The sequence below is a fragment of the Aphelocoma coerulescens genome, chromosome 10 (assembly GCF_041296385.1).
Source record: "Aphelocoma coerulescens isolate FSJ_1873_10779 chromosome 10, UR_Acoe_1.0, whole genome shotgun sequence".
Classification (NCBI taxonomy): domain Eukaryota; kingdom Metazoa; phylum Chordata; class Aves; order Passeriformes; family Corvidae; genus Aphelocoma; species Aphelocoma coerulescens.
Window position 1 is genome coordinate 2,702,804 of NC_091024.1, and position 22,087 is coordinate 2,724,890.

Sequence of the window (22,087 nt, forward strand, 5' to 3'; positions counted from 1 at the left end):
ACAGATTTTTCTTTCCACTGTTACAGTGTCTGTGTGTGGCACTGCTAGTGTACCATCACACACTATTTATGTTTCACTATTTCAAGGGGAAAAAAAGAAAAAATAAAAATCAACAGCACACATACCAATGGGTTCAGACTTAGAATCTCCTTATTGTCCTTCACAAATAAGATCAAGTAATACCTATTTTCTTTTAAAAATAACACAAGTAAAATTCAAGTATAATGAAAGCACATCAAGAAACAAACTGTACAATTTCTGAACTGCACTGTTTATTTTGCTGCTTGAAACCTAAGTGACAGTATGCCACTATAATTATGGGGTTTCTTCTAAACCTTTACTACACTGCAGGTACAGAAATATATGGACACATTTTTGGAGAATTGACATTTTGCAAAATGCAGCAAACATTTCAATTTATACATGAGAAAAGGAAGTGTTCAAAAGGGTAGCATTTCAAGTTATTGCAGGTTATTTCTGTGAGAGAATTTCTGCAGGTAAAACATGTTTAAATTTAACCAACAGTAACGTGTCAGTGTATTTAAAATCATGACAAAAATCTTCTCTCTGGTCATTAATTGCCCCTTGACAAATTACTAGGATGTTGTATGTTTAGGGCAAGATGTCAATACAGCATAAATCCCGTGGCATTTTGGTTTTCTTCTGGAGATTAAAGCTGTTTTTTTCTTGGGATAAATGCAGCAGCAAAACACAAACCAGCTGATCAAAAAAGCACTTCTGCCATAACTCCAATAATTTCAGGGCACACCAACCGACAGTAGTTTTGCCATTCCCAGTTCTTTTTAGGTTTACATCACTGCACTGTTGCCTTAAGGACGTTTGTAGAAGCTTGTTTTCTGTTAGGCCAGCTTGCTGACTACAGCCTGGTTGAGTGAATTTAGTTGGTTGGTCCATTTATCTAACGCAGTATAACGTGCACCACCTCTCTTCTGATGATCCAGTTCTAGGAGCTGGTTGACTTGATCAATTCGGCCATGTATAGTGCTAGAAGTAAATAAACAAAAACAATAAACTGCCTCTGGACATGGGAATAGGAGCTAACAAGAAATCAGAGGTAAAACAAGAGGTCTTATACACGAGAGGCACAAAATCCATCTCAAAATTCAGCACATTTATAATTACTGCCCTGGGCAGTACTGCCTATTACGCTGTCATCATGACTGGAAATCAAATGAACTAATTCATTGGGCAATGCATATTTTATCTGCTTAGCTATGACCCACACAAAGTCTGAAGCAATATGATATAAACAGTTCTTGAAAGTCAAAAAATAGTTAAAAATGGAGACTATGTGAAGAGAAATCAAACAACACAAGCCCATGTATGGATTATATTTTTGTAGCTGTTATAACAAGTTGCCCTCCAGAAAAATAGGTTTTACAAATTGTAGTTAAATTTTTCTTGTAAAGGAGAGCAGACTACTGATCTGTCAACTTGAAAATATACTCAAAAGTATACGTGGGTATAAGCAGCAATTACTAAGAATAACAACTTCTATAATTTCATAGTAATTCAGGAAAATTATTATGTAATTAAGAATTAAAGTAAAAAGATGCCACTCAATCTCTCTATAAATTTTTCTTGGCTCCCATCTTTCAAACATACTTTACTGCTCAGAAACCAAGCAAATCCGAAGTCAGCACCATTACCTTTCACTTCTAGAATCAACCAGTATTATCACAATGCCCCAAAATATTATTTTGTTGCTTCTTCTAAAATTTGATTATCTTAAAGTAATCAAAGATCAGTAATCAAGAATCAAGTACATACTTATCCAATATGCACTGCACAAGCAAGCTTTCCACATCAGCTACATCTATGTTTAACTCCTGAAACAGAAAGAAAACTCATTATGCTGCTACCATGTTCTGCAACATTAAAAACCTCCAATCTTTATTTTCATATACAGAATATGGTTTAACCTCTGTTTCTTGCTGTTCAGAAGTATCAATTCAATAATGAACTATCAAGCAAAAGACCTCCACCCAAAGGACACATGGCCAAGAATGAAGAGACCAGAAACCTCTCAGAAAAAGCTGAAGAGGCTAAAGCAAAATTTTGGAAGCTCCAAAAGTGACTTCCTTTATTGACTTACTGAAAAAACAAACAGATAAAAAATATCCCAAACCAAACAACAACAAAATAAACCACAACTACAAAAACCCAGGAAATAAAATAAGAAATAATTATCAGAAAAGAATGGATCTGCACTCAAAACCATTTAGAGATGTAATTGCATCTTCTGGCTCAAGCAACTTCTGCAAGTGTTAAGTCTAGCTTAAAAAAAAAAGCATACCGAGTTCTACAGAGAATTTAAGGATAAAAAAGAAGCATCTCTAATATTTCATTACATATTTTGTAATGCTGTGAATTTTTGCAAGCAAAATCACAGATCCACAGGAGATGGAAATACTCATAGATTATCACTGGGTTTTTATTTTGTTCTTTCCAGATTAGGCAGTGAAATCAGAGATTCTATGGTAATAGTTGGTTTGTTCTACTACCACAGTTCTGTAACTCATACAACACAAACATGGAAATAGCTTATGAACAAAAGGAATTAAAATTTTCATTTTTACCTTCATAAAATTTAGGTTTATAATTACATTTTTAATTATACAAATCTCACTTTTCTTCAGAAATGTGATTTTCAACGCTGAGTAGAATATGGTAGCTGAGTATTTTAGAAGTATATCATAGTACATATTATAAAAAGCATTTGGATGACACTTGAAATTTACATTTTTGCACTGCAAAGCAGCCAGCAGTGCATCAGTAATACTTTATGGTTTAGAGCATATTTTACATGTTCTATTTCTGGAAGCACTGTATTTATTTAAAAGCTTTTATTCACAGTTAATCATTTACTTAAACAAATGCAAGGCTCCACTGACACATACCTTAGAAATAAAAGGAATATGTATTCTTGTGTAAGGCTTAATTAATTTTATAAGCACTTGTGTTCTGATGTTTCGCAAAAGCTCTGTAAGAGAAGAAAAAATAAACACTCTAAAAACAACAGTATTGAAATAAAGATGCAATACCACTCCATATAGAAAGATACACTAAGCACCATGATATTTTATGGTAGTAATTCAGTGGGTGGGGAAGCACAGCAAAATAACAAGGGCCCTCCTTTTCCAGGGATCCAAGCAATAGGTAACTGAAGGTGGACAGAGTAGAAAACTGTTCAGACATGGAGCAACATGTTCTCTGGTAAAAATTTAATTTATCCAAGCTAACTGGATAAATCATAGAGATTACTGCCTGGTATATCTGCCCCCCTGATTTATGGCTAGAATGCCTTGTACAAAAGTGAAAAGGGGTATTCTTAAGGCTGTGCAACTTAAAATGTCTGTGCATTTAACTTCATGGGGAATATTCCCATTTAAAGTTAAAAGAGCAGGGCCTAATGGAGGAACTGAAATCGTATAAAGCAGTCTGCATGGACAGGCTGATTTTGCTTAGATAACGTAGTGCAGTCATTGTTTTATAAATTTTTACATTGTTAAAGACAGTTGGGATAAAATGAAAGCACAAATTACAATAATAAATTAACAGAAAAGCTAGATCCATTTTTACATGTTTAAACAATGACTGTTTATATAATAAAATACCACTGAACACCAAATTATGTGTCTCAATAAAACTATGGAGATTAAAACAACGAGGTAAGGTATGTAAACATTAACCATGAACATGTGTATCACTAGAGAGTGAAAACAATGAGACATCAGTAGCATATAAGGAGTGACACTCAAATTCTCTTCAATGCCTTGATTCCACTGTCCTTCTCTTGCTCTCCAGTCCTCTCACACCTTCCTCCATGAGCATCCAGCTCTGATCTTACAGAGCCTTCCTATAAGACTGCAGCTCACCAGCAGTCGGCACGGAACAGCAGTAGTGGGTTATATTTAGTTTCCCCTGCTGTTTGCCCTGTTCTCTTTTACAAACAACAAGAACAAGAAAACCAGGTCTCTGGATTTAACTCTTTTCTTTCCTGTAACTATCCAGCTAAATGATCTTGCAATGCCACAGTAAGACCTACTCTTGAAAACAATAGTTACCTGAAGAACTGAGAACTATATCAAAGAGACTTCATTTCTGATACATGAAAAATGGATGAGGTAACTATTTTGTCATGCTAATGGAACAGAAAGGCATGTGTTCATGTGTTCCCATTTTATTAAGTACAGGTACGATAACTCCAATCATTGTTTACAAGATATAAATAAAAAGTATGCATCTTTTTACATATTCTATTACTGCATATTTATTAGTGCAACTTTTATTACACTGTTTATGTATGTTGTCTTTAATCTGAAGCAGAAAATTAACTTTATAAACTAGCAAACATCAAACTGGATGAGATTGATACAACCCACCTTTACAGGTGAGGGTTGCTCTCATTCCACTGTTCCAATGGGAAAAAAAGAAATAACAAAAACAACACTCAAAATACTCAAGTGCCTTAACACCACCATAGATATAATCTTACAATATCCACTCTTGCTCGAACTTTCTCCATCATTCCTGCAATTCTTCACGGTTGTGCCACATGCCTGGATGCAAGTTAGCCCTGACCAACTTCTAAATAACTTGTAAAAGAATCACCCACAAGTAATTACAAAAAACTCTTAGTGCCAAAAAGAAAAATAAGCCAGGGTGAGGGGAAGAAAATTTAAAAAAAAGGAGCTTACTAAGTAGTGAAAACAAAAATGATTAAAACAGCCTTCAAGAATACCTTCAATGTGCTCCCTTATGAAGGGATCGTCCATGATGTTGCTGTGATTTGTTTTCAGAATCTTCTCAAATTCAGTGATGTCATTATTCTGATAGGCACTTCAGGAAAAACGAGAGACTGAATTATTAATTTCAAAAGTTAAACAGACTCTAAGATTATGTTCCACAATGTCTAAAAAAAACATGTATTAAGCACTGGTGGAAATTACTTATATTCAGAACCTTTATAAGCAAAAACTCTTTCAAGATGAAATGCAACAGAAATGACCTTTCTCCTGTTTCAATTGTAGTAGCATTTACTGAAGTTTAGTATGAACATTTAGTTGTTGCACAAGTGCACTCTAGTTTCAAAACTTTTGTACTTTAAGCTATTCTTAAATACCCTGTTTTGAAAAGTATCATTACATGAATTTTGGCTTCATGAAGTCATACTTTATGGAACAAAGCTAAAAAGAGTCTAGAAGGCTCTTGCTGTCTCTACAATGTCCATCTTAAGCTGAATGCTAAAAATACTGGAAGATGAAAGAAATCCGGACTTCCACAATTATCCATCAGTAATTCTGGCATAATATTACTTTTTAGATTTTTACTTATAGCTTATTTGTATATATATCCTTTCACGAGTCAGCCTTGTCATCTGAGAAAGTGCTGCAAAAAGAAGGTGCCACCACAGCATCATTTAAATGTCAAGAGCTGCAACTTCTGAAGAAAGACCTTTTTCTTGAAAAACACTCTCAAAACAAAATTTTCAACTTCTGTTTAATACTAACATCAAGCATTTTACCAGCAACATCTATTTGTCCTTCATATACTGTACATTTTAAAATTGTTTTGAAGCTGGATGAAAAAGATTCATCCTTTATTAAAATGGCCAAGAAAAAGACTTGTTAAGTTTATGGCAGAACTTGAGCAGTTTGTAAGTAGTTAGTGAGTGGCATGGACTGTACCACATGAAACCAGGAAATTCTACTTCATAATGAAAAGGAATTTCAGTTCAGTATATTTTATTTTTATTTCAGAAGTCACTTTTTATCATCTGTAAAGCATTCAAATTCCCACTGTAGAGTACAGGAAGGTTTAAAAAAATAACTGTTTGAAATTAATTTTACCTTCTGCATATTTCTTATCTACCCTGCTTTAATTGCATTATTAATTTTAAAGAAGTAGTTATACTCAAATGTCAAGATAAAAGACATAAATTAGAAATATGAACAAAATCAGATTGGGAAAGGCCATCTGGAATTCTTTCTGCCTCGAATTCACATGAAACTATGACAGCGAATTAGCAAAGAACACATCTAAAGTGGAATGAATCACTGGAAATATTCCCTTAATAAACTGCCAAATAATTTATTCAATACCATGTCAATAATGGATGAATATCCTCACTTTCAGAAATCATTTTTGTATACCATGCTACAGTACAACAGCAGTATCAGATCAAGAGTTGTTCCAAGGCAGGATCAATTGTTTCAACATGTGAGCAGAGATTACTTCTTATGTAATGAAAAGATGGGAAAAGGAGCAAAGGCAGGACAGAGTGGATGCAAGAGGTGAGCTTCAAAGCACAGGGTACAAAGCCTGCCTCAGTTCACTGACCTAATGACCATAATACACTAAAAGTTCTCACAGTTGCCTGTAGGAGGTAATGAGGCTTTTGATTTTCACATGTTTGAAGGATAGGGGAGATCATCGAGAGTCAAATTTTGTAATCCTAAATTAGGAAACCATGACATATTCATGCATCAAAATTATTCTATTGGCTTCGGTATGACATGTCATTAAACTCAGTTTCTCTTATGTAATCAGCCAAAGCCTAAAAAGACCAGTTGCAGTACAAGATGGGACAACTTTATTTAAGAGGAGAAATGAGGTTTTTGTCACAGCATGAAGTGACAGAAGTACACAGTTTTTGTACTCCTACATAGTGTGATATGTATACTATGGGGTCTCATAGTAAGTTTCTTAAGAAAAACAGTCTGCAAATATTAGCCCAATATTTATGAATAGCTGTTAACTGTGCAGAGAAAAGCCATTTCTAAAAATATTCCCTTTCTGGTTTGAACTGAATATTTTTTCTTTTTATCTTTTTGTTCTCTTCTCCAGAAAAATTAAAATCTTACCTTACTAAATTCGTCATTGCTAGAATCTCTGGATCATTTTTGTATGGTTTAGCCTACACAGAACAGAAAGCATAATATGCAAGTTTAGATTTTATTTTTCCCATTTCCATCCTTTGAGTAATTTCTCTATATATTCAGAAAAGGGTGAGGGGATGTGGGGGGTGTGAAGGAAAGAGAAAAAAATACCTCCTGAGAATCAAATGGATTTATTCCAGACTTCATGAGCATGTTTGCTAAGACCAAATATTTTAAGCAAGTGGTTCTTCTGGGGCTCCCTGATTCATCATAATTCTTGAATGCTTCAAAAAAATCAGTATGTGCCTTTTCAAATTCTCCTTCTCTTAAGTGCATTTTGCCTCCACATTCTGAAAAGAAAACACAGATGAAAAGGAACACTGTGTGCTTGTTGCTGACTACAATAATTGTACTCAAGTTCCATGCTATTTCTAAATAGATTACTGAAACATTTTCAGAAGTCATTTCGTTCTCTGAAATCACTATGAAAAAAAAGCATTAAGGCCTTTACATACAGCACTGCCATTTGAATAAACCCATTCCAAAGAAGAAAAAACAAAACCCAACCCACACCATAAAACATAAAGAACACTAATCCTCATAGCCAATAATTACTTCACCCTTATGTTAAAATACTGCAAAAACAGAGATAAATTCTATCTCCATTTCAAGGGCAATACTTTGTATATTTATGAAATTTTCCCTGTTGAGCAAAACCACACAGGAAAAAAAATGAGAAATACTTTCTGTATCCTTTTATTTCTGAAGTATCCACTACTGCCTGATTGTCTGTGCAGTGCCTACACCAGGGGAAGGAGGAAGGCATAGCAGTATTCTGAAGAAAGGTCTTTTTTCAAGACACACGGCGTGTTTCCACTACAATTCATTACTGCAGATAATAAATAATATTTTCAAGCACATCTTAAAGCCCTTTGGTTCCTGCTGAGTTTTAGCGAGGTGAGACACAAATTTATAAAAGGGGATTGCACAAACAGCAGTCCCTTCTGCTAGCAGTCCTGTCAAGCCTTTGTTTTTATCCCCTGCAGATGCCTTTGCATTTATCTTTTGCTGCCTGCCATGGTGTCAAACAGCAAGTCTTCCTCTTCTTTTCTACTGTTTCTCTCCTAACAGTTATGAAGCCAGCTGCCCTTCTGACCAGTGCCTCTGGTACTTGGGCACCAGAACTGCAGAGCTGAAGTCCTGCAAGAAGCAGATGATGAGACTGTGAATCTACAGAAGCCTCTGTCTTTATAGTTGGAACTGGAAAAAACCACTGGTTATCAGATTTTCATGAAACAAAATCTCTGCAAGAGAAGACAAATGAAAAATTCGAGATGAACTTGCCTCTGATAACTCCCATGATCAGCGGATGAGGAATGGCTGACTTGATGTGCAATGACTGTTCATATAGTGCTTTAAGTTTTTTGTTATTTTTCTGTGCTGTATACATTTGAATTTCCAAAGCATAGATTTCCAATAGTTGAGTACCTTTTTTTAGATCATCTTCCCCATCATCAGTCTAGGACAGATTAAGTAATAAATACTGTGAAATTTCAAGAGAACAGCAATTTCAGTTTTCTACTAGTAAAACACTGATAACCAAATACTCTCAGTAATTTCCTGTAAAAAACAGGAATATTCCTGAAACTCTGAAATTTTGATACAACTAACAGAAAACAGAGTGCCCAAAGAAATTATCACAGGCTACGTTTTGAAGCCCTGTATTTAAAATGTCAGTATTTTTGTTTAATAATTAAATGTTTTCCTCAAAACTTTAACCTTAATTCTTTTCCACTTTCCTTAAGCCACACTCTTAGTATATAAATAAAATGACTGACACAAAAGCATGCATATATATAGGTAACACACATGACTTCTGCTGCCTCTAACAGAACCATTTCCCAGATATTTGTAACCTATTTCCCATACTGAAGGAGGAAAATTGTCACAAACAAGCACAGCAGGCTGCATGGCTAATTTATTTTTTCCCCTTCCAGATGGGAAAGTAACAACTGTACTTTTTGTTTTGAATAAAGCTCACTTGGAATCTTTGGTATATTTCAAAATAAATGTCTGTGCATTATAGATTACTGATATGTGCTGCTCACCCTTGCACCTGAAGAGAAACCTAATCAGCAGTCGTGAATGATTTTTTTAAAAATCATCTCTAAGGAAGGAATAAAACACCTAGGGTTTTTTGTTCATGTTATCAAGCAGATAACAAATTAAAGCAGGCACAGTATTTCTTCCCTCTGTACTAAAGCTCAGCAAAATGCCTCAAAGGCCAACAACAGATGTATTAAAAAAGAAATCAATGCATCAGTGTTGTTTACTAAGCCACAGTGATTTAGAATATAAAGGTACCTGGCATGACTGATGCAGCTGACGCAGAATCTTTTGTAACTTTCCATATTCTTCTCGTTCTAAATATAATTTGCCAAGCTGCAATGAAAAGAAAGTTAAAGTACTGAGGTCTATTAAAATTTCACAATTATAATTTATAAGAATTAGCTGAAGGTGTCAAACAAAAGCAAAAAATAGGAAGTTACATATTTTTACCTTTGTGTTTGTCTTAAACCACAATCTATCATTCTTAGCATCTTTCAGAGCTTCAAGTGTTGTTTCATAGAATTCCTGAAGCAAATCCATCTGACATAAAAAATCAGAATTCTATAATTGTAAACAGCAAATTTGTACCTGTTAATAAAGTCAATCTGAACAAACTAAAAGTGCATGCTTGAACTTCAAAATAAGAAAGGTATCTGCATCTTACTGAATGTCTGCATTTAAATTGCAAAGAGCTTCTAAAGTAACCAAACTAACTACACTTCTTTTCTTACATGAAACAGATATAATTAAAAAGTATTCACGTTTTAAGATTTGTACCCATCTGTGAAAAATGAAAGCCACCTTATAAAACCCATCTTATATAACCAAAGAACAGAATTCTGATGTTGTGTAACAAACACAGGCAATATCGTAGCCACTTAAAAGAATAAAAATAATTTACATATCAAAAAGAAAATATGCTTTACAAAGTGAGGAAAATGATGGTCAAAGAAAAAGATGCTTCTTCTTTCTGGACTAGCAATGTTGAGTGAAAGAAAGCTTTTGAGATCATCAAACTGTTTCTTTGCATAAAACCCAAAAATACAACACCTGAAATGGAAATCAAAGTGCTGAGTGTTACCTTTTACAAGGGTTCTACAAAGAATGCATTAGTATTGTTCATGGCCACTGATCCTTTGGGAGTAACAAATCTGTGACTATACAACAAGTTAAGATTTCCAGATTGTCCCTCCAGGTCTGGCTCAACTGCATTTAGAGACACCGACCTCTGCCAGGAAGGGACAGTCTAAGAGAATCCTTTAGACCTGAAGAGTAATCCATCATTCAGCTTTCACTTCTGAGGGTAGCAGGACAGGAAGGATTGTGATAATGACCAAGGACTCAGCACTAAAGACCAATGGTCCTCCATATGAAGGTGCTACTTCCAGGAAGCCAGTGAGGAGAGCCTCCTACCCTCTGTAAGCTTCTACACCAACACAAAAGAAAAGGAGCTGGGCTGTGTATCTATGGACATGTACCTCACCTGCACAGTGACAGGCAGTATTTCACACCAACACTTCACTGCAAAGATTCCCCTCTCCCCCCAAAATAATAAAAACAAAACATTGTTTAAGTAGAAATCGTATCTGAGAGGGCACTTAATATTGTGTAGCTATGCTAAAAACAAGTTCTTATTTATTAGTGCAGAAATTCCAGGTAAATATTGCCAAAAAAAGAACAAGTTTATGAGGATTTATCTGTGTTAATAGAATCCACTACATGTAGGAAGTATATTTTTACATATGACAGCAAATGAATACTCAAAATTCCTCTATTAAGATCAAAAAAGCCCAAACCAAGCACAAAAGATGTCCATAGTCAAAAATGCAAGACTGAAAACTATGAAGATGAAAGAACTGATGATCCAACCTGCTTGGAAGTAGAGATATAATCAAGAATAGAATTGATGGATTTTTCAGAGTAATTCCTTGTAACTGCACTCCGTATGTAGGTCAATAGCTGTTTATATCTATTCATCATTTCAGGAAAGTTAGTCTAAAAGAAAAACAAAATCACATTATAATTCTTGTTTTAATTATTAAAAACTGAGATATCTTGCAAGTGTACATATGGGGGGAAAAAAGCAGAAAAGAAAGACAATGCAGTAGTGGTTGCTATTAAAACTTCCATATCACCACTTTATTCATAACCTGCAGAATCAGAAATAATTTCAGGACTGCATGGAACACACATTTAAAATACTCATCTTAATGAAGAAAACAGAACTGGCCATACAACTCTTTGGAATGGTTCCATACATACATATAAATTTTTCACTGTTTTGTCCTGGTGTAGTACACACAGAGAAACATGACCACTTCAAGGGGTGTGATACCTCAGCACAGCAAGGACTGAGCCTCACACTTGCATGAAGTACCAGCTGACTACAGCAGTTATTTTGCATCCGTTTTGCCTTTGACTTGCAAACACCACATCATTTCCCTGCCATATCTGTAGTAGCCATTAAAGGCTGCAAAAGACAAGTTCTGGTAGATTTAGTTGTCATAGCCACTGGATCAAAAATATTTATGCCATTTACTCCCAAGTAATAGCTGTAATTCCTACCAGTTTAAAGTTTATTTTAATCATCTGTTTCAGAGCTTTGAATCCCCATTCTCCCTTTTCGCCTTCGAGCTCCAAAACCTGAAATAAAAGAATTTTTAAAACAATATTTATAAAAGCTTTATTCAAACTTCAATCGTTTAAAATACACACATCCTATACATGCCTTTACCCCCCACTTTGTTCCTTACAAAGTAATGTTTAACTCTGCCTTGTTCTTCAATTTTACTCTTTCCTGGTATTATTGAAAAAGTTAGCGAGAGATGTGTATCTTACCAGTTTTCCCAACTTAGCTGATGTAGGGAGGGTGAATGTAGTTTTTGTTGTTGTTGTCTAACAGCAAACACTTTAATATCAAACACTAAATTTAAATGCCACTCCATAAATACATATGCAAAAATAGTTGTAACACCTCCTGCAAAACTGAGTCAACTAAATTTTGACTAAATGAAGTTAAAAAGCTCTTCTGAATTACTACAGTTCCTTCAAAAGGAGAAATGTTTCTAGGTTTTAATGTAATATAGGAATTAAGGAAATGTTTTGTAAGTAAAAACTTTAGAAAAGTTTTTTTTAAGTCATGTATATAAGTTTATTATACACAATAAAAAAGCTAAAAGATGCAAAAATCTTATTTTTTCTTTAAAAAGTTACATCTAACATACTGCTTTCTTGTAGCAGCGTGCAAACATTAAAAAGTTAAAACTGAGAGGAAGAAACTCTGTGTCACTTATTATTTACACATTTAAAGCTTTGGAAACAGATAGCAAATAATGTTACATAAGACACTGGGGAAAACACCATTTCATTTAAAAAACCCAAACGGATCTGGTTTCTATTGTTGACACATGAAAACACATTTAGAACTATTTAATGAACTTAGTAAAGCCTGAAGATTAAAAAGTCAGATTTGTGATAAGACTATACTGTGTCCTATTTATTATCCCTAAGAATGAGCCTGAAAGGCAGTCAGCCAGTAATCTAAGATGCTCAATAATGAACTTAGCACATTAGTAATTTAGAAGATAAATGTTACTCTTAAAATTTCAGAAAATAACTCAAATGGTGTAAAATATTTTAAAATGTGAATTAATATAAAAAGAAGAAATAGAATATAAAGACAGAACACCTTCTGAAAACTGCTTAATGCTGCTTTGGGGTCATCTTCCTTCAAAGCTTTGGAATTGTAGTATTGATTTTCCAGATCCACATTTGGTTCAGAATTGCTGTCCTCAGAATATTCCTACATTTTAATGAAAAAAAAAAAAAAAATCAGAGAAAAAAAAGGTTCAGAACATCTAATAATCTGCTGAAAATGGATAAGAGATAGCAAGACGTATTACTCAAACTGACCCAGAATGCTTGTATATTTAACAGGCAGTGTTTGGTTTTAGAGCATGTAACAGGTATGGACCTGTATGATGATTTTCTCTCTGGCCTGTTACTAGGCCAGACTCACCATCCACCAACACTTGCCTGTCAGCAGATTTCTTCCTGGATTAATGAACTCATAGCTCTACCAGCTGCACCTTTACGACAAGTACAGATTGTATTATTGAAATTCTGCCAATGCTGGAGTTTAAGGACAGAGGCCCAATAGCACAGGTCATTTCTGGGAGGGGAGAGAACATGCTGCCCACTGGTCTTCCTAAAGGCACTCCATTATCCAGCCTTTGCTAGCCACAGAAAAGGCTCTGGCTGAGCTGCCACACAAGTAATGATTCAGCTCTGGAGGGTACCAAACGCTTCCATGGATCTCTCCATAATCTGCCTTTTTATGCCATAACGATTCATCCTTGTCTAAGGAAATTAAAAAAAAGAATAATGACGATAACACCAGCTGCTTCTGCACTGAGAAGCAGGAGATGATTGAGAAAATGCTAAAAGTGCTGCCAAAGATGGTGGGGTGAGGCCCAGGCACAATAATTTAATCAAATAATTATCCATCATGTACACTAGTGCCACACAAACTGAAGTACTTACTTTAACAATTACTACTTAATTTTTTTTAAAAAGTATTCTGAGACTTTTTCTGATGAAAAACCCTTGCATATTTTATCTTCTTTTGCTAAAGGGCAATGCTGCATGTCCAAATTACAAAACACTAACAAAGTTCAAGTAATAATTTCATTTGATATTTACACGATTCAAAACCACTTCACACCTCTGCACTTTCAAGCTAACATCTCTGAACAGGATTTTGGCTATTAGGAGATGAACTGTTTTAACAGAATCTGTTTAAATCTCAAAGTTACTGTTGTCAGAGTAACCTTCCCTTCTTACAACATAAGCAATGCACATTTGGGTCCCCTCCTTTAAGGTGGATTTTACTCTTGCTGTACTTTGTCAGGCACATTTATTCTTTTGTTCATTTGTATATTCCTACTATTAATGGACTCCTCCAAAACCATGGGAAGGAATGAAAAAAAGATGAGGCAAAAGAGAAGTTTTAAATCAGCTCTCTCCTCTCCGCACTGCAAGCAGACCCCTCAGAGTTTAAGTTTTCTGAAGTTCTAAAGCAAAAATTAATTATGGGAGCCCACAGTCAAACCAAATTTTATCAAACATGGTACTTGAAACATTTGTCCTTCTACTTTTTAATGTTTCTATTTGTAACATGTAGGCAAGTTGCCCAGGTAGGTGTTTATTTTCACCCAACAAAGTACTATCATTAGTGAGAATGAATGGACTGAAAAGTCTTGTGAATTCCACAAACCTGTTTTCTGAATTGCCACAGAACTATAAAAATGTGATACTGGAAACAGCAAAGAAAACAGGAAGCAAGTGTCTTATTTCATTGGGCAGGCTTTCATTTTGGTTAGCCTGTTTTTGTAAACTCCTGATCCTATTGACCCAAGTCCAATGGAGCAGCTATGAGCACATACACACGATGTCAACAGCTGTAGCAAGCACCTTATGAATATACAGGCTGCCACCAATTAAACAACACAGCACTTAAGAGATGTGTAATGATTAGCTGATGTCTTGTTTATGCTTAACTTGAACAATGGGGAATATTTCTGGCAAAAGTGTCTATTTGCAAAGATAAAAGGAAAGCAAACTAAATTAATTCCTTTTAGGAGACAATGTGCTCCGTTAGCCCCAAGCCAGAAACATCCGAACTTTCATCTTAGCTCTGGCAATGATGTGGATTCATGCAGGAAGCCTTTTTTCAGGCAATTTTTCTCAATGCTACTTAAATATCCAATAAAGATCCTTTCATAATATTAACACATAATAAAGAAGTGTTAAGTCTATTGATAACTTTTCCCCCTCAGTGGAAATGCATTGAAATGCATCACAGGTACTACTGGTCTGTGCTTTCACAGCTGTATTTTTTCTTCAGTTGATGCCTACTTGCCTCACATCACATTTAGGAGGACAATATGGACTCAAAGCTGTAAGGGAGATAAGGCTTTCCTACTTCCAGAAAATGTTAAGTTGGTTACTTTAAAAGACATATTTAGACTTAATGGCTGTGAAGAAAACTTTAAAACCTCAAACTAAGTACGAGCTGATGCCATTAATCTTTAGACAATATAAAAAAAAAATCATCCCTGTAGATACTGCATCTTATTTCAAGCACTGATGCTAATTATGCCAGTGCTGATAAATTCAGAAGGACGAGCACTCTGTCTTCTTTTGATGCCGAGATGGCTTAGTGCAGTAGGATACAAATGTGAGAACATTAAGCTTCTGCCAAAAGCAAAAAAGGAAGAAAGTATAAAGCTGTGTCCTCAAAGTTCCAATTAAGAAAAAGACGAATTTCCTTCTCAGTTCTAAAAACAGAAAAGTTCTTTTAACAATAAATTCAGATAGCAAAAGCCTAGCCTTTCCTCACCATCATTTTTAACATGCCTGGTTCCTGCCTGAACAATTTCCCCAACTCAAACCTTTTAGGTAGGAAGTTTGTTGCAAATTAGGTAGAAATATATGGTTTACAAATAGGATTTCTACATAACTCTAGAAATCTCCACTACAGCATCCAGACCTAACAATTTGCATACTGACGAACAGCCTTAATTAGAACTTGGAGATATAAAAGCAGCTGGATGGTATAATTTATCTCTAGCTGATGTTAAAAAAGTAAAAGGCCTAGGAATTTTTAAAACTAAGATCCTGGTGATATTTTTCAAATGGACATCAACATTTTAAGTACAAATGAAAAAAAGAGCTGTCTGAGTACATAGAACTGATCTTTCAAACCCATTGAGTTCTTCCTTCCTCAGAGGATCAAAATAAACAAATTTTTTTTATTATTATAACTCAAGAAATTAGAAAGCCCTGATAGAGTTTGAAAAAATGCAGTTAGATAAGGCATTATTTAAGCATTGCTATGTTGAAAATCTGCATTTTCTAAATGCAGTCAGTTATATTCAGTCCAATCCCATCCCATCACGTTTTGGGGGAATAGAAATTCCACACTAGCTCGATTGTAACAGAGATAAAACCTCTGATGGGGTTTACTCTGCCTGGAACACCATTCTTTCAAACAGTTTTAATAAAAGTTAAATTAGTATCAAGAAACCAATCTAATTAAGAATTATATTACATATTAAGTTTTCATAAAATTTTATCCAGTAAACAAGATAAAGCTTTAAAACATTAAGCCTCAGCTTCTAAAATGAGCACCCACAGAAGTCAATTCACCCGAGTCAGCTTTAGTCATCCTTTTTTAGTGCATGGATCCATTTGCAGTGTCTCCAGCAGCCAAGGCAGGCTAACAGCACCCAGCACTCCCAGACCCTCCCTGTCCATGCCCTTTCCCATTCCCTGCAGCAGCCCGGTGCTCTGTGCTGTTTGCCTCCTTGCTGGTTTCTGAGAACTGTGGCAGGAGCTTTGTCCATGTGGCCTCCAGAGATTACATGCCTTGAAGCACAGCCCCTGTGCTCACAGCCAGAATAAGGGACAGGGACATGGAGACCCTAACTGTGTATCAGTGACATTTAAAGGGAGATGTGTGGCATTCTATTCGATTAGAGTGGCACACTGACCTGGTAAAGTTCTACATGAACAAAAACAAAGATACAAGTATTTCGTAAAAAAATTATCTTTCAAGGACATTGTTAAAATACTTATTACTGCCAATTGTCAATTGCTGGTAATTTTACCAAATTTCAACCATTTGGCTGACTATAACAATTTTTTTTATGAAGTGCAATTGTTTCTGAGAAGTCTGGTACAAATTTGATTTCACTTCAGCTAACTTTGTTTCATAACCACAGCATTTAGGAGGCCTGCTAAGCACAACTTTCTTTGCATTTGCTCTTCTGGAGCACAGGCACCAGGACAAACAGCAACTACCAGGTTCTATGTGCATTTGCCAGTTGGTATCCAGGCACATGAATATAAAGAAAGCAATCAGGCTGGAATGCAAAAGAGCAAAGAGGAAAAGAACAGAGGCAAACCCTGAGAGTAAAAACAAGAGAGCAATTTGTGTAAGAAGTCTGCAACTGCTCAGGCGTGCATTGGGAGCCCTGGTTTCTTTTCCACATTCCAGGTCTCTGCTCCTCTGCTGCTACTCGCTAACTCTGCAAGTCATCCAGTGCCTGCTGGCTCACACCAGGGCTGACACCAGGAATAGAAGTCTGTGAAACCAGCAATTTGCAATGGCGTCACAAGAGTTCCATGAAAGACAGTGCTCTGCCTTTGTTTTATTTTTTTTTTTTTCAGTTGGAAGATGCACTGAAATGAGACAGGAGACTGCAGAAAGAAAACCCTGGTATTATGACACGTAAGGAGTACAGAAAAAAAAGTGCCTTTTCTTTCTACCTCTGCTGTGCAGCTCTCCTGTAGTTATGTGAATCCTTTTCTGAAAGTCCATTTTTCAGCATAACTTAGATCTAATTTACTTCTGTTTAACACCCAACTGCATATCAGGTCCTGGAGAGCACCGTTCTGAACACAGCCCTAAATAACTGCCAAAAAAAGCCAACAAAAACCAGAACTTACCAACACTTGTCAGTGTTTAGACAGAAAGAATTTACTGTCTAATAATAATTGTTCTCAGGCTTTTTGCCTCAATACCTCCTTCTGAGACATTATGGTAATGAGCAAAATAAGCCTCAAATATATTAATTCTGTGTTTGAAGATGAGTCTTAAGAGAATGCATAAAAAAAAATCATGACACATGCTGAATCCATATAAAATATGAAACAATAATTAATTCAGAGAACAGTACATCCTATGTCCTCTGTGAAGCTCACTTTTTAAAAAATCACATACTACTGCAATTAAACATAACAAAGAAACAGAGGAGGGCCAAGTGGATCTGCTTAATTTGGTATTTCCCTAGATCTGAATATCTGTTTTTGCAGCATTACCACTTTCTTGTTTGTAACATATATATGTATTTCATTAAAGGATGGTAATAGTGAAATATGAGCAATTGGGAAGAGGAGATAACATCTGCATGAAATTTCACCTCTATCTATTAAAATCCAGCAATAAAAGAATAGTATTTCTATCAGTGAGATTGCTTATCAAGTTTGGTATCATACAGAAATTCCTTTTGCAATGGACTGTATTTCACTCAGTTGGAAAGAAAGAGCCACTTCACGTAGCTTGAAATAAGTAGCAAAACTGCCTATTTCCTAATATCATCACATCCTGAAACGGGAAATCCTCATTAATCTGAAGGGATGCTCCCTGTACTTGAGTCGTGCTGATCCTCATGAACCTGCAGCCATCTCACCAGGGTGCCAACTGATGGCTGTTCATTGGCACTGTTTACAGATCTTCTACAAGTCACTGAAATAATACAACTCCATAACATAAAAAGACCAGTTGCTCAGCAAATGTATTTGTCCAACCTTTCCTCAGATTAATTTTGAAGTCAAATTTCAGAACACAGTAAGATGACTCATTGAGAACACCACAAATTCCTTATTTAAAACAAAACAAAAAAATCCAGTAGATGTACTACAACAACTGTCAATGTGTTGTCATTGTGCCTGGAAGAATCAATTTCTGGAGGAAGGCTGAGTTTAGCCTCCAAGTCAATTCTAAACATAGTCTTTTGTCCCAGATCATAAACAAAAATAGAATTTACAATGGTCCTTCCCTCTTTGTCCACCTCCACCCTCAAGCTGGATCTAGTAAAAAGAACTTGTACTGAGATCATGTAAGGCACCTAGCAGCACCAAACTAGAAATTAAAATTGAGTGGCTTTCATAATGACCAGTAAACATTATTCTGTTCACTGAAGCATAAAGTGGAATAATTCATGTTATAATCAAAGCTGTCACAGCACATTACTAGCAAATTGTGAATCTAGGTTCATCCACCCATAAATATAAATGGAATTTCTTCCTGGTATCAAGACTCCAGTGAATAAACAAAACTTCTATAGGAGCGGCTGAGGTCATTTACATGTAAAACTTTGACTTTTTACCCACTGAAAAACTAAACAGAAACAATCCAGTACAACCTGGATAGTCTTCAATTGTTTAACAGTGTAGTAATCACTCAAATTATATAAAATCCATGATGAAGCTGGGAAAGAGCTGGGCCTTTGGAATATCTGTTCACATTTCAGTTCAAGTGTGAAACATTTGCATACTTAAGAAAATTTTAACTGAATGGTGATACATAATCAGCAGGTCAAGTGCACACTGAAGAGGAACAGCCATAATCACTTCTAATAAAAGCTGACAAAATTAATTTTTTTGGGGACCCTTCACTGCTGTAGTTACGATGGCAGCTACCCTGGGAGACCTGAACCTAGTTTCACCATATTTTGACAAAATAGCCACTTCTTTCATTGACTCTTTCTGTAACCACTGCCTCTCCTCCTGTTCCTCAAAAAAGTATTCATAGCACTCACATGTGCTCTTTTACTTTCAATTCTGCACTGATATGAGCATTATGTCTTGTACTCATTCTTTTGTTGCAAAGCCTCTTGCAGAAGCCGTTACACTCAACTTGAGAATCGTGCATCCCCTTACAGCCTTCTCTTAATTTAACTAGATATCAACATGAAAGGAAGAAATCAGGCCCTATATTCAGGGCCCTTAACTTTTTTTCTGAAACAATTCTGTGGAACACTACAATAACAGTCTCAAGCATTTCTGAAAACACCAGTCAATCATGGTTTGTTAGTCCCAGAATGCTGAAACTAGCCTAGCTGGAATATTTTTACTCTTCAATTCTTGGGTTTTTTCTCCCATCAATTATGAACTGAAATTAAATTTTTAAAATTTGTAGCTTAAGTATCAGTTGATGTTCTACATGGGAGTTACATACTGAAAAGAAAAAAAGCTAACGAAGTCCTAGTTATTACAAGCAGTATTTTAAAATTTTTGAAAGGTCTGAGCTAGGAGTATTTAATGACAATGAAAATGTTCCAGTAAAAGTAACTACAGTCAGAAGCTGAAATCTGCCACAAGCAAGGTGTTTCAGGAAGGTTTTTCCAGTGAGAAATAAAGTACTTCAGAAGAAACACAGGAAAAAGCATTAGACCAATTATTCTTGGAGAAAACTGACATAAAGCAGCCTAAGTTTGAGCTGCATTCTTATTCACATCTGTATAGATTCAGAAATACAATTCCAGTGGTTTCTCTACATGCCCAGTTCTCATGCTATGGTTGGGTATGGAACATGAATTCTGCTGTGTTTAATATTCTCTGATTGTGTCACATGGAAAAAAAACACCACAGTGTTTCAAATCAGGACAAAAATTTTAAAAGTGTTAATAAAAATTAATGGAAAATCATTTTAGAATAAAACGTTTTTAATAGTGTCTGTGTATTTCCTTCAGTAACCTTGTCCCTAAAGTATGTGAAGTCATTCATGGACTGAAAGGGGAACACGAACAGTTCTTGGCATAGTGACACAAGCAGCTCGTAGGGTTATGATGACAATACCTGTCAAACAAGCACTCTCACATGAATGAAAAAAACACCTCAAGACCAAAAGTGGATGCTTTTATTCTATATTTAATGTAATCCTGAGCAGTTCCTAAGAAAAACTGCCCAGAAACTATTCCAGATAAAATCAGGCAAACATTTTAAGTGAATTCATAAGTAGCAATGACTACCAAATAACGTGTCAGAAACCAAATCTTCCAAAGCAAGTGTCTGGAGTTTTTCAGTGAAACTGCAATACTGTTAACACAGGTCTAGCTGAAATGAATTAAATAGACTCTCAAGCCTCAACCATACATAGGTTTTAAAAAAAAAAGTCTCTAGTCCCAAAACCCCAATCAGAGTTCAGAAAAGCAAAAAAAAAAAAACCCCGAACAAGCAAACCTCAAGCTCCAATATAATGCAACAGCAATACAATTATAATTAATCAGACAAGCAGCATTTTTTTTAACTTTAAGAACTTAAAACCTGATGTCAACATTTAACTAAATGCAACAGGAAAAACCCCAAACCTTACAATTAAAATCAAAAAGGGACTGGCAGAAAGGTCACAAAGACTATAAGGACAAAAAGTTAGAAATTAGTGCACCCTTCGGCGCGTTGCATCAGAAACCGGCCGCGAGGCCATTTCTCCTGACCCCCCTTTCTCTTCTCCCTACTTTTTCCTCAGTTTGTTGCTCACACAAGCCCACGAACAGTATCTGCCCCCAGGGGCCTCTCGCAGTCGCGGGTGAGGAGCAGGGCGGGCAACTTTATCACTTCACTTCGTGCCCGACACTCGGGCCGGGCAGGGGAGAGAGGGAAGGAGGGAGCCCGCCGGAGCCTCCCCTCAGCGTGAGCCCTGCGGGGGACACAAGGGGCCAGCCCGGGGCCGGGGCACCAGCCCGGGCCTATCCACCTGCCCGGCCCGGAGCTGGCCTGCTCCTCCGCGGAGAGGCGGCCGAGCGGCCGCTCCGACAGCAGCGCCCTCCCCTCGCAGCCCCTGCCCGCATCCTCCTCCCCGGGAGGGAAACTCATCCTGGATGTCCGCGCTCCCTGCCGGGGCAGCACCCGGCGGCGCGGCTGCTGCGGCGGGCGCACCGCGCCAGCAGCGGCCCGAAGCGGCGCCGCGCTGGCGGCACCCCCGGCTGTAGCGCTGAGCCCCCGCGCCGCCCCGCGCCCTACCAGATCGTAGTCCTCCTCATCATCGCACATGAAATCATCCTCCATGTCAGACATCTTGGCCGGAGGACGGGCGGGGGGCGGCGGCGGGGACGGCCCCTTCTCCCAGAACCCCGCGCGGCGCTGCCCAATGTGGCTCCGCTCCGCCCGGAACCCGCTGCCGCCCGCGCCTCTCCCGCCCCCGGCCCGGGGCGCTCGGAGCCCAATCCGCGCCGCCCCGGCGCCGGCTCCCTCCCCCTGGTAGCGACCGGCCCTTGGCAACGGCGGCCGGGCGGGGCTTGGGCACTGCACGCCGGAGCCTCCCAGGGCCGGCGCTGCCGCTGCCCGGAGTGCGCCGTGCTGGCGCCCGCCGTGTGTCCGGCGTGGGCGCTGCCAGCCTGGATCCCCTACGGGGACTGCGAGACTGGTGACTGGCGCATCTCTGGACGGCAGAGTCGGAAAGGTCAAGAGAAGTGATCCTGCCCTTCTACTCAGCCCTGATGAGGCCGCAT

General features: G+C 37.2%; 1 protein-coding gene across 2 annotated transcripts; it reads right to left on the minus strand.

Moving 5' to 3' along the window:
• Nucleotides 1–250: 250 nt before the first annotated feature.
• COPS2 (COP9 signalosome subunit 2) lies at nt 251–21,707 on the minus strand. Of its 2 annotated transcripts, none has more exons than XM_069026354.1 (13): nt 21,600–21,707; nt 12,700–12,813; nt 11,577–11,654; nt 10,881–11,006; nt 9,462–9,551; nt 9,267–9,344; nt 8,247–8,421; nt 7,074–7,252; nt 6,888–6,940; nt 4,766–4,863; nt 2,922–3,004; nt 1,792–1,850; nt 251–1,005 (listed from the first exon to the last, which is right to left on the minus strand). In XM_069026354.1, exons 1-13 carry the CDS (start codon nt 21,651–21,653, stop codon nt 861–863), a joined length of 1,332 nt encoding a protein of 443 aa, XP_068882455.1. In that variant the 5' UTR covers nt 21,654–21,707; the 3' UTR covers nt 251–860. The 2 variants fall into 2 exon arrangements, with proteins under 2 accessions (XP_068882455.1, XP_068882454.1); XM_069026353.1 differs by having other exon boundaries at nt 9,462–9,572.
• Between the last annotated feature and the right edge of the window lie 380 nt (nt 21,708–22,087).

Excerpts from the sequence above, each read along its gene's own strand:
- COPS2 (XM_069026353.1), bottom strand. The coding sequence starts at position 21,653 with ATGTCTGACATGGAGGATGATTTCATGTGCGATGATGAGGAGGACTAC. Across the intron at positions 9,573-10,880 it reads ATATCTCTACTTCCAAGCAG|AATTCTGATTTTTTATGTCA; the intron begins GTTGGATCATCA and ends TTACAATTATAG. Across the intron at positions 4,864-6,887 it reads GCAATGACGAATTTAGTAAG|TGCCTATCAGAATAATGACA; the intron begins GTAAGATTTTAA and ends TTTTTCCTGAAG.